A 13,131-nucleotide genomic window follows, 5' to 3' on the forward strand; every position below is an offset into this window, starting at 1 on the left:
ACTGACGTCTTTCCACGGTTGAAACACTGATTGAGCGATTCCATGTGACATTATACGGATTTCGATAAGTTGTACTCTATCTTTTAACACACTTTCAGACGTTCATTCATGTTTATTTCGCGCTGTAACTGGTATTAAGGCAGAAGAGGAGATCATGTGCGCTCCGCGCTGCTGCTTCTCTTGAGCTGAGCTGAGCCAGAGCGATCTCACGGCGCCAAAGCGGTATTTATGTTTTTGAATTTCGTAAGAAAATGGACGTAATTTTAAATTTGAGACTTTATTTAGTATCAATAGTAACAAAGCACAAAGACTATTGCGATTTATTGGATGGGATGCGCGCTACAATGTTCCATTCATTCATCAAATGAAAACAGGATGACTAATCGATTCTTGAGATTTAAGAATCGATATCGGTTCGTAAAAATGAGAATCGATTAATATCGAGAAATCGATATTTTTTACCCAGCCCTAATAAATACAATAAAAACCAAACAAACAAAACCAGCAAGTCATTATACAAGATCTTTAAAATTAACATATGATAAAAAATCCTAAATCTTTTCAGGCATAATCTTACTAAGAAAGTCATTAAGGGAGGTAACTTAAAAAAGCATTCTACTTGTATTAAATCCAGGACAATCTAATCAAATATGTTTAACAGTTAGGGGAATATTACAAAACATGCATATAGTTGGGTCTTCACCTTCAAGCAAAAAAGCATGGACCCTAACAACAAAATCAAGACTTTGTAAAATATTATAAATAGGTCCTCTTTAAAAAAAAAAGCATCTACCTAGTCAATAACACAGTTCTCACCTGGTTGTCTGCATGAATGTTGTCACCAGTCGGCCAGCGGTGTTTGCAATTGTTGTAGCCGGGCTGGTCGCCATGTTGCCGCTGGAAGAAGTAATCCACCATGGCGTCATCTTGAGAGCGCCCTGCTCCCTGCGTAGGGGGAGGGGCCTGAGGAGAGGGGCCGGGTTGGGGGGGGTGGCCCGCAGCACTCAGCACCACAGGCATGCTGGGTAATGGCCTGTCAGGGGGAGGCAGTCTCAGGTGGGGGCTGAACGAATCCTGCCAGAGCACAGCTTTCCTCTTCAACACACACGCTACGCTCATTCCACCAGAGACTGTAACACAAGAACAAAACAAAACACTATTAACCCCTAAGGCATCAGGGATTGCTTTGCACTTAAAGTGCATTCAGTTACCATATATTACCACAGCTGTGTATCTCAAAGCAGGCTGAGGATGAGAAGGCTCACAAAATATATGGCAAGAAATGACAAAAATCAAACCAACTTTACTTATTTTAAAGAAATCAACCATCTATGGAGTTAAACATTAACAGCACAGTAAATTTGATACGGATTCAATTGAATCAAGATTGTGAAAATATAAGGCAACAGAAAAGACGACACACATGGTCTGGGCTGGAATGAGGTCAATTCAATCCATCGGTGTGATAGTCAGAGCTCATTACGACATCACACACACTTGTTGAGGCTCAGTGGGGAAAGCAGAGTTGTTGTTCTAGTTAATCCAGCAGAGCGGGTCTGTCAAATTGAGTCATTTCATTCTCATTCAAAAGTCCATTTGATATCATTGACACAGAACGACTTTGGAAATGCTGGGGAAAGCCAACAGTCGAAACTATGGAGGAATTTCCACTGAAACAAATTTTCCTGATGAGAAAAGGTCCAATTCTAGCTTGACACGTTCTCTTTTAATACCCAGAACTTAAATACTTCATTACATTAGTGGCACATAAACATGAAAATATATCATGGGTGGAAAAAAAACTTAAAGTCCCTGTAAAGTCAAAATTAAGTATGTGTTTTGAGTTTGTCACACCACAGAAAAATGTGTTATTAGTCACCCAGCCAAATTTGAATGATAAAAAAAGCCAGCAAGTACATTAAATAAGCTATCAAAATCTTGAAAAAATGAGCAGTATTCTCTGCTCTCAAACGCTGGGGGCGTGTCCGCTGGCTGTGCTGAAGCCACGCCCACTCGCGGTAAAGCTGCCGTCGCCACACACTCAACTCTACAGCCGGAATGGATGCTCGCACGGTGGGCACGCACTGCCGAATGGCACCAGTTGTCGGCGCGACAGGAGGATGAAGGCCGAGGCGGGAGATAGTCGGTTCGGCCCCATTCACCAGTAACAGCGGATTACCAGTGAATCCCAGTTGTCTCCGACGAAAGTTTATAAAACTATCCCGTGTAAAATGATCACTTACAGAGGCGGGTATTGGCGGTGATCCTCAGCTCTCCATCAAGGTGGCTCTTCACAAAATTAATCCACTTCTTCTTGATGTGATAGTTTTTCGGAAATTTAAATAAGGACACCGATCTGTTTTGTACGTGATCCGGTGATCGCATCCAGGTAGTACGCATTTCCGTGACGAAGGCATAGCTAGCTAGCAATCTGTATGCTGTGTTACTAATAATACTACTGACAGTAACTCGCGATTGAGCGGCAAACTGATGTGAATGTGCTCTATATTGTTAGGAGCGGCCAGCCTCAGCGGCTCCAGTGCGTCATCAAGTAGGGGCGTGTCCAGGAGCTCAAGGGCTCCAGTGCGTCATCGAGCCCCGTTTTAGCCCCGCCCAGAAAATCCGGAAAATAGCAATGGTGAAAAACTGTTTAACGGTCTAACTCCACAATTCAGTACTTCACAGTTCACAGTCTTTGTAATATGTTTTAGCAATACATTTCTAACATTTATAATGTGTTTAGATTTTTTTTTTGAAATTGCCTTTACAGGGACTTTAAGAATTGTCAAATTACCGAAATACACTCACTGACACAAAGTATTATTTTGTAAAAATAATTTAAGTTATAAAAAGTTTTACTTTTAAAATACACTTAAAGGCACAATATGTAAGATTTTTGGATTACAATACTAAAAACCCTCAAGAACAATGTTATATATTTTGTTGACTAGTGTACTTAAATTATCCCAAAATATTCCAACGCTTAAATCAGCTATTTTAACCAGTGTAACAGCCCGTATCATTGGGTCACCTGTCAATGATGTCATATCCGCACTACCGTTGATTTCCAGTGAAAAATGTGGGGTTTTTTTACAGGAGAGCAACTGTTTGGATACTTTTATCGACAGAAAACTAATTGTTATACAGCTCAAAACGGTTAGTCATTTTCTTGAGTTACTGCGAGTACTAGGGGTCGACCGATTATCGGCGCCAATATTAAGCATTTTTATGGTTATCGGTATCGGCCATTTTCAAAACCGATTTGCCGATAAAATAATTTTATTTTGAAATGCGCTATATTTGGCTCTGACGCAGCCACCTTTGTCGGAACTCACCACTCTGTAGACTAGACTAATGTCCCCGCACATCTGATTTGTTGGGAGTCACAAGTCCGGCCAATCAGCGCGGAAAGCTGAGGCACTGAAAGTGTTGCACTCTCACACCGAGAGAGCACTCGCTGACTAGAGCTGCTTCACTGATCACGCTTCAGTTGTCTCTCAAAGTTAAGGCAGCAGCAGACTTTGCTGAAGAATCAATAGATTACTACACTGAAGTTGCAAAATACCTCAATATAATAGAGCCCTGTGATTTCCGCGATGCAGAACAGACGGAGTCGCGGAATCCAGTCATAAAAACGGAATTTACTGTATAAAGCGGAATATCACGGAATTTGTCAACTTTTTGATGAATTAATAAAAAGCAGGTCAGTACAAATCAAACCGCAAAAAGACTATTTAAATATGAATCCTGCGTGTCTCTAACGTTAAATGAATGGCGCAGAGACGCGTGATTTCAGTTACCACACACACACTGGAGCACGCGTGGCGCTTGCGCTGTTTTCAGCCTCAGCCGCATCATTATATGAGGACATGATTGCATAAACATCATCTCCAGAGCCGCTTAGTCACTTCATGAGCTTTTTAATGCTTCAACTGAGAAAAGTTATCGACATATCATAAACACACAGAAACTCAAAGATCTCCACGGCAACCCGTCAAAATAAAAGTTCGTTTTTTCACAAGGCCCTAAAAATTAAATTTTTGTTAAACTGTAAATAAATTGAATAAGTTTTAATTCATTAGAAATGCTTTTTGATGCTTTACTAAAATTTTATTTAAAAATTAAAATAGAGTCTTTAAGTTTTACAAAATGTTTACAGAATGCTGCTGGGTGCTCCTGCACTTTTTACAAGTTATTATTATTATTATTATTAATAACAGTTCTCAGATTCAAAGATATGTTTAAAATCATTTAAAGAAAGTATTTGTCAAAACCCTTTGTTATTCTTAATTTTGACATTAATTTACAGTTTTACGCCAGACATAGCTATAATATATATATATATATATATATCGGTTCAAAATATCGGTTATCGGTCTATTTGACCTGTAATAATCGGTATCGGCCCTGAAAATCACATATCGGTCGACCCCTAGCGAGTACCATGTCTCAGAGACAGATAAATTTGTCAAATAAAGTGACCTGTATGAGTAGTAATTCAGCATTTGTGGCTATTTCATTAGAATGAAATAAGATAATGTGAATTTAAGTGAATAAACATAACTGTATACTAAGTTCAAGCTCAGGGACTAATGAGGTGGACTTTAAATAACATTATCTTAACTTTAATCATAAAATATGCATTCACAACGCGAAAGGAGCAGCAGTGGGCGACTGCGGTATAACCACGTTCACACTAGGGATGGGCATTTTTCAAAAATAATGCATTCGAATATTCAGCCTCATAGAAATCGAATATTCGAATATTCGTTTAGCCTATTTAAATGACATTTAACGAAAAAGACGTTATTTTTTAAGTACATTTTTCAAAAAGTTTTTGTCACCATTTCTTAACAAGTTTACGATTAGGCAATACACAACAAGCTTACAATATATGTTAGTTTTCTTTTAGTTGAAAACATTAAACAGTTGGCCTATGTGTAAACAAAATATAAATAACAAAAGGATTTAAGCTCAAGCGCGCGAGCGGAAAAAAAACGCCTAATAAAGCAGAGTAGCAGACTGCGCCAGATATCGAACAGAACGTACACACACACTCGAGTCAGCATGATTATCGTGTATATTGTTTCACGTTTATGTTGAGAAAAACAATAATGTCCACATGCAGGGGCGCCGCCAGCAATTTATGCTCGAGTGAGAAAACGCGCTGCACTGACAGACGATTCAGAGACACAAACGGTCACGGTGTTATAAGTTTCTAACAGCACTTTGCGTTTTCTGCTCTTAAACCTGTCTCTCTCAATGAAACTTAAGGGAAGTATATGTCTAAAAGAATGTTTTTGCTATTAGATTAGTATCATCTCTCGGATCACGCACGCTACAGCTGCGCTTACCTGCAGTCGTAGTGATGGACAGCTGTCTTTCCTCAGTCGCCTGCTGTTTGGATTTCATGTGATTTCTCATTGTGTTGATGATATTATAACTCAGATTAATTAATTCATTTGATCAAAAGTAATTCCCTTCTCTAAGATCATTTAGTAACATAATTTTCAACTAGTAGTCTAATTCCAAACTTCGCGAGGCAGACGACGACGACATTATGTGATCAAATACAAACAGCTTGTTAAACACGCGCCACCCAGAGGATTTAGTTATAACTGCGAGTTAGTGCTTGGGATTTATCAGGGATTCACTGCATTTACGGCCAGCAAAGCATTTAGGCTACGGCTTCATAAATTCGATAAAATTCGAATAGTATTTTATTTTTCGAATAATAATTACAGATCGAATATTTGAAAATTCAAATATTCGTGCACATCCCTAGTTCACACCGCCGCCGGCGAGAGCGTCAAAGTGGCCGGATGTCATTAATTTTCAATGAGATTTTCACGCTAGAACGCTTGTTTAATTTGCGGGAATGCAAATTAGAATAGCACTTAACCATGAACACAAAAGCCACACCACACAAATGGCTCTTAATTGGTTTATTTCGTTACCAAACATGTCACTATAATTGTTCAATTCTTTCCATCGATAAATTTTCTGCAAATATAACGATCTTGTTTGCGGCCCCTTTAACCCTTTCACACGTATGTTTAAAATATTCTAACTGACCCCCCAGCGTGAGTTTTTCAAGGCGACCGTTATTTAGAACTTGTCACTTTAATGTTTCCATGGTGACGCGTCATTGCTTGTCACGTGACACAGCACAACCACAACACAGCGCTGAATGAGTGATGATCTGCTTTTATGTCATTTATGCCGCCCCCCCAAAACAATGGTAAGGGAAACACTGATGTATAGTTATCTGCATCGTTCCGTCTCTTATGTATAGTTACTTTTTAAACACGAAATCACATTCAGCATGACATGCAAGCGGTTGCCTTGGTATCTGAGGCAAAATTACTAAATATGCAGCGTGAGTTATACATTTCTAACTCTAAACAATTGGCCACTGAAGCAGCTAATTAAAAATCTTCCTTTGATTCGATACGTGATTACAACTTGACACCAGGGGTTGAACCGACTAGTCAATTAGTCGACCTTAATGAAATACCGCGACGCTTTAAGCTTGACGTCAACTAGTCGCGTTGATCATGTGACACTATGATTGCGCTAATTTTGATACTAACATGTTGCAGACGACAACAGATGAAGAGCCCAGAGGGTCATTGCAGCAAGAAAGCAGCATTGGTACATCAAGTGTGTGTAAATACTTTACTAACCTAACACTAGGTATTGTTGAAAACGAAAGTAAAAGCATGACGCACGCTCACTGTTTTACCGGAAATGAGAGTTCAGTATCTTTATTAAAACATTTTTTTTTTTTATTTAAACATATTAATGATGTAGCTAATTCACCCGCAATTAATTGGAATATTATTTTGTATTACTTGGATCTGCGCATCACTAAGGCACAGATGTGAATTTATAGCTTTTTTTCTTTTCTTTTCATCCTAAATGATGATGTAACTGCGGGCTGTTTACACCAGGCCACTTCATGTGTTTCTGTGATCTGATAGCTATATCCGATCGTGAAAAGACCAGGTGTAAATGCCCTCCGAAACGCACTCGAGACGGATTTAAATCCGACCGCTCAAACCGCTTCAGGAGGAGGTCTGGGCCGCTTAACAGACGAAACGGGATAAGTGTAAATGCATCTGGTTGTTGAAACCACATATGTAAATTGGACTTCTCCCAACAATGCTAAAAATAAACGTGTGAGAGCGTATTATAGCGATGAAGCTATGGCAACACGTCGACGTCGACTTTGATGTCATAACAGTCGACTTCAAAAAATCTGAAGTCGTTCAACCCCTACTTGACACTCAAATTAACCGATCGCATTTTACTGATGCAAAAGACGCGCGCGTGCACACGCACTGAGGGAGCGCGGTGTCTCAGTGTTCACCGGGCTGTGGTATAAAAAAAGTAAAAAATAAATAAAAAAAACATGGCAAAAATGTACTGGGGAACACATTTAAACATAACTAGTATTACTAATATCCAACAAAATAACTAAAGTAACTAAATTATTATGAATAGAATAGTATAAAATATTCAGATATTATAAACTGATTGATGAAGTAAAGCAATAACATGAGATTGAAAAATTATTCAGCAACACTTTATTTAAAGTTTAATTGCACCTATGAGTTGTATTTAATATCAATCAGTTGGGGGAAGTTCATCTAAAAGTTGATGGGTGTGTTTTGTTTACCATATTTAGCTATCAAAATAGTTTACCAAAGAAATAATTGACCAAATAAAAGAAAAAGATAAATCAAACAAGGGGAAGTACTTTTCATTTCTAAAGTACTTGGGTTTATTTGTTATACAAAGCCTTTTTTGTGGATTTTTTTTCGAGAATAACTACATTTATAAATAACTATATCGTGAAATATATCGTTACCGTGAAAAATTTTTTAAATAAAAAACTTACGAACGGTAAGCATAATAAAAACAGCAATGTAAAATCTTCCGGGCTCTCAGTTTCACCTTAGCACAGTAACGTTAATAAAACTTTCATACATCAGCTCACCCACGAACATGAGTCCCATCAAATGGCTTTCCATCAGTGAAGACGACAACTCCCATGATTCCACGCTCATTCAAGGCTTCATCAAGCTACACCTTTGTTATTGTTTTAAAAAAAAAAGAGACCTCTAGCGGCGAAACTTACATACTGTGCCATTAATAACACAGTGAACTTGAACAGTGGGTCAGTGAATTCAAACCTATTGAAATACGGCATAGTTTTATATAAGCAATGAAGGTGATTATTGCCTCTGCGACTGGGCTGTCTTCATTGAGAAAGTTTTACTTTAAAACAGTAGCATTTAGAATATATATATATATATGATTTCACTATTTGTCTTGCAATACATAAAGCCAATTCATACACAACAAAGAAAATATACATTTAATTATCCAAATGTTTTTCTGTACATTTGGGCCATGCGGCACATAAACGAGGCAAATCAGGACAAAAAGGTTGATCTAAAACAGCAATTATTTTGAATCCCTACTCACTCCTGAGTCGGCAAATAACAGCCATTTATCGTGGATAACAGAGGGTTCTTTGCAAAACATTCCTACCACAGCACCTCAAGCCAAAAGATGTGCAATAACAACAAGGAGGAAAAAAATGTTCCTCTTGTGACACAGTTACACTTGTTTTCTCCTTATTTCTGCTGGCAAGGAAATTACAGTTATCCTGTTTTCATTTACATGCTGATATGTCAGCCATCAATAATATGATTTCAAATAGTTTATTAACAAACAGAAACACTTTCTAACAGAATTAAATGTGTAATCATGCCTCATGTGGATGTATAATGACAGGTCTTAACTTCTGAAGTGGTACTTTTAGAAATATTACTACATTTACCTAAATGAAAAATGAGAAAGAAACTCGTTTTTGGTGAAATTACCTACAACATACATTGTTACAGTAAATAGCATTGCTATAAATAGCCTAAAAAGATCAATAAAAGCATTTTTGGTCATAGTTTTGCTTTCACATCTAAAACTGAACCGATCTTTTAAAGAGATATGTAGATATAGGCCACCACAAACATCAAATTAATCCTGATATATTGGTGTAATCTCACCTCAAAATGGTGCCAGAGGTGTTGGCAGCACTGAGAGTAAATTATGTCACATAGATCCTTCTGAAAATAATAGTCTCCAAAAAGGCACTTTTCATAAGTTTATTTCATAATCACATTTCATAACTTTGTTAGCGGACCGTCACATTTAGCTGAAATTTAGCCTTCATACTAACACATATAGTCTAGCATTAAATGAAACCGGGTTTAATTATGGGTAGAAAGCAAGCAGAAGAACTTGGATGCAGAGTGTCAAGATATTTAGACTATGTGATGCATTTAATACACAAATGAAAGTTATTGCACTGCTCGTGAAAGCATACTGAGACAACACAATGTGAAAACCAATTCCAGACCTATGAAATAGATGAAGGATAAACCACAGACATTTTAAAGGCACTGTGTCATGTAACCCTGACAACTGTTTGAAAGGACCACAGATTTGTCGTTAGTCCCATTAGTACCAGAGGTTTAGGAAGCTGGAGAAGATCATGTGATGATGGGACAAAAGGCTCAAAGAAATAAGAAAAGAAATAGGCCTCTTACTGTAAGATATAGGCTAGGTAGGGTTATAAAAGTTAACTCAATCTAAAACCATATTTTGTTAAGTTTAACTTCATGTACTAAAGAAACTAAAAATGTAAAAAAAAAAAAAACTAAAAAAAAAACTATAGGCATAAAAATAACAACATTACTAAAACTTTAGCTAATCTAAAAAAAAAAGAAAAGAAAAAAAGAAAAATATTATTAAAAAAAGATATATTTCAACTAGAGCTGTCACGTTTCCTCAATTAAATTTGAGTACTTGATGAAAAAAAAAATCCTCGATTGCAATTTCACCGTGTTTAATTAATCTTTAAAATACTGAAAGAGGACGGACAAGAATCCATGAACCGCATTATTAGAGCCTCTTCAAAAGCTGCACGATATATTAAAACAATTTTTAAATCAATTACCGAATAGTGCTATTGTGAAATCACAAAGTCTGCGATTCACTTAAATAAATAATTATTAAGTTTCATTATTTCACATGCGAGTTCAAGTTCAAGTTTACTGTGTTATTAATGGCACAGTATGTAAGTTTCGCCACTAGAGGTCGCTTTTTCAAAACAATAACAAAGGCGTAGCTTGATGAAGCCTTGAATGAGCGTGGAACAGGGCTCCAGACTAACTTTTTTTACTAGGAGCGCTGTTGCCCCTGACTGAAAATTTTAGGAGCACAAGCAGAAAATGTAGGGGCATACCTTAAATCAGCTTGCAATGCAATTATTTAAATTTCACTGTTATTATCATCTACATGCATGGGCGACGTCTCACAGCTCGGTTAAACTCCATCTCTGCGTATGCTGCGAGTTTGGGTTGCTTAATCATTTATAAACCTAAGCCAACACAGGAGAATACATCAATGTGTCTAAATATCCAAACTATTGTTAATCACGATTTCAAAAGTTGAATCCCCCGGCTCTGAGTTTGCATGTTTTGATGTCCACATGCTCTAGCATTTCTATCGTAAAGAAGTGGCCAAATATTAAACATTAATAGACATTTGAATTCAATATTTAACAAGGATTTGATCATGCTGTAAAGTGTAACAACATCAATGACCAGGCCATTAGCGCCCTCTCCAGGTATTTGTTTTAATACGTAATGTACACAAGTTGATTATGTTTATATTATATATTTTACATTGTGCATTTTAACAGCGTTGTTCAATAAAACAAAACCAGGCCTTGCTTTTGATACTTTATTTAAACCAATTATTATTGCCTCATTGTTATTATACCCATGTATTTTAAGTCATTAAGGGTTATTGTTCACGTAGGTCTATTTTAATTACCACAAAAAAATTATCTGACTAAATCAATTGTCAAAATAATCAACCTATTACCAAAATAATCATTAGTGACAGCCCTTATTTCAAGGATACTAAATAACAGGCAATGTCCACTCAACACACAATTTAAATCCCTATTTTTGCTCTTGACAGTTACCATATATGCCTACTTTTTAAATGTCTGCTTTCTAATTTGTCCCTTGAAACTTCAAACGCTGTAATTGCAATGCAGTTGCACAAGATCCCCATTAGGTGTAATCCTGTACACATTGATAAAGTAATGCCCTGAGCTTCACATCAAGATAGTACACAGGGTGAAGCAACACACTCTTTAAAAAACACTGAGATAACTGTGTGCACTCCCGAGGCCTCCTTCATCAGAACAAAATTCATCCCACACCTCTTTTAAATGATAAACGTGGACCCATAAACCAGCACATAAGGTCAAAACCAGGAGTCAAATAAGTTTAAAGACTAGGGTGAACCAACACAGACAGAACAGCTTCATGAAACACTTGCTTGGCAGAAACTATGACAAATGAGACGTACACCTACGTGGACAGCTTATGTGACATCCTCAAAACAAAACCATGCAAGGTAAAAGAAAATGTGAATCTGACTTTACTAAATATGGGTTATATTCGGTTATCCAAGGAAAAATCTGTGTCTTGAAGCAAAACCTTTAGAGAATCTCTGATCTAGGCTTCACACAACACCTGCTTATGGAAAAACACATTCAACTCCCACACTTGTGGAAGAGAGATAAAATCCCACTATGAGTGCTACAGAAATCCCCGATCAAACCAAAACTCCCCTCCACATCCATCACAGCATGACCCTTATTAGTCTCTCACTTAAGCCTAACAACCTGATACTAAAGTGCAATAGTCCGATTGCAGAAGTAAAAATCACATTTATTTTCTAAATAGTGGAATTGATTTTTAACAGTAACTTGTAATCTGTTGAGCACAGACCCACTGTGAGCTATCAGGTTGTTTTGAAGCCCGCATTCAGCATGCATTTCCTCAACTTATTATTTTTTTAAACAAGCATGTGTAACTAACAGACAGAATCTATTATCAATGATCCTGCAAATATTCTCCAGCAATCAAAACAAGCAAATCCCACCAAAATAACTCTTTGGCTCAATACTTTTCCGCTTCAAATCAACGTTTGTAACTTAATGTTATGATTCAGCTTGAAGCTGGTTGTTTTCGTTCATGGCTTATAACTCTTAATTACTTTTTTTAAAAGGACCACGGGTGGATATAAAAGAGCACTGTTGCACCGACATATTGGCTGTGTCCTATAAGCTATTGAGCTGCCTAGCTCGACGTAACGCATATGATACCCAAAGTTGAGACAGCCATTGTCCTCATAGATTACATGCACTTTACAGCCTGATCAGTTTCGCCATTACATGGCCCGAGCTCCAGACACCCGGAAACCAGAGCTCCTGAGCGGCTGCATGTTCACCTCCCGGAAGTGGGCAGAGATACCGTAACTCGTTACCCATGATGACCAAAAAGCATGCGTTTGCATCATGATAACACAAACAGGTAACAAAAGACGCGCGCATTAACCCTCAAGAGGAGGTGGAAGAGCATAAACGGCCAATAACGGTGTACACGAACCCGGTGACTTCAGACAGTCGTGAAACAGAGGCGTTTATCGGAGTTGTCACATTAATTCGCGACATGGGAATCGGTGAGGGGCGGAACTGTCTGGCAAGGCTTTGATCAAACGTTATAATGACTATTACACGGCCTAAACGGTCAAACATAGCCGGTTTCCGTTATAAAACAGACACAAGCGGGTATGTAAAACGCACGAACCGGTACCCGATAGTCTGTAAGCCGCTATTCTACAGGTCCTCTTCCCGTTAACAAAAGGCCCGGGCCGTCTGGACAGGAAGAGCACTAGCAAGAGGAAGACCCGGGGAAAGGAGGGGGAGCCACTGCCTTATAATAAAGCCCTCGAAATCACTCGTTACGCATCATAACCCCAAAATATAAACGCGAGGTGAGCTAAAACGGTTCAGGAGGGAAATACGGTTTCAGAACAGAGGGATACTCACAGGTGGAGGATGCGGATGGTGACGGATTTCAGCCCCGGTTCGCAGCAGCTCCCAGCTTTCACACCGACAACATGGCGGCTCGATCCAAGCAGACGCGCGCGGGGCATCATGGGTAGCATGAGAAGGAGCGCGTGCGGTTCATTGCGCCA

General features: G+C 38.2%; 1 protein-coding gene across 3 annotated transcripts in view; it reads right to left on the reverse strand.

Moving 5' to 3' along the window:
* The window catches only part of pum1 (pumilio RNA-binding family member 1), a 39,524-nt gene extending 26,393 nt beyond the window's left edge, over positions 1 to 13,131 (reverse strand). For all 3 annotated transcript variants that reach the window (XM_056249529.1, XM_056249528.1, XM_056249526.1), the window contains exons 1-2: positions 12,983 to 13,131; positions 817 to 1,130 (exon numbers count right to left, since the gene is read on the reverse strand). In XM_056249529.1, coding sequence (XP_056105504.1) covers positions 817 to 1,119 — 303 coding nt within the window. In that variant the 5' untranslated portion in view covers positions 1,120 to 1,130; positions 12,983 to 13,131. The remainder of the gene's footprint in view (positions 1 to 816; positions 1,131 to 12,982) is intronic.

Source organism: Rhinichthys klamathensis, unplaced genomic scaffold, assembly GCF_029890125.1.
Source record: "Rhinichthys klamathensis goyatoka isolate OS25496 unplaced genomic scaffold, OSU_Roscu_1.1 h1tg000060l_1, whole genome shotgun sequence".
In the NCBI taxonomy this organism is placed as follows: domain Eukaryota; kingdom Metazoa; phylum Chordata; class Actinopteri; order Cypriniformes; family Leuciscidae; genus Rhinichthys; species Rhinichthys klamathensis.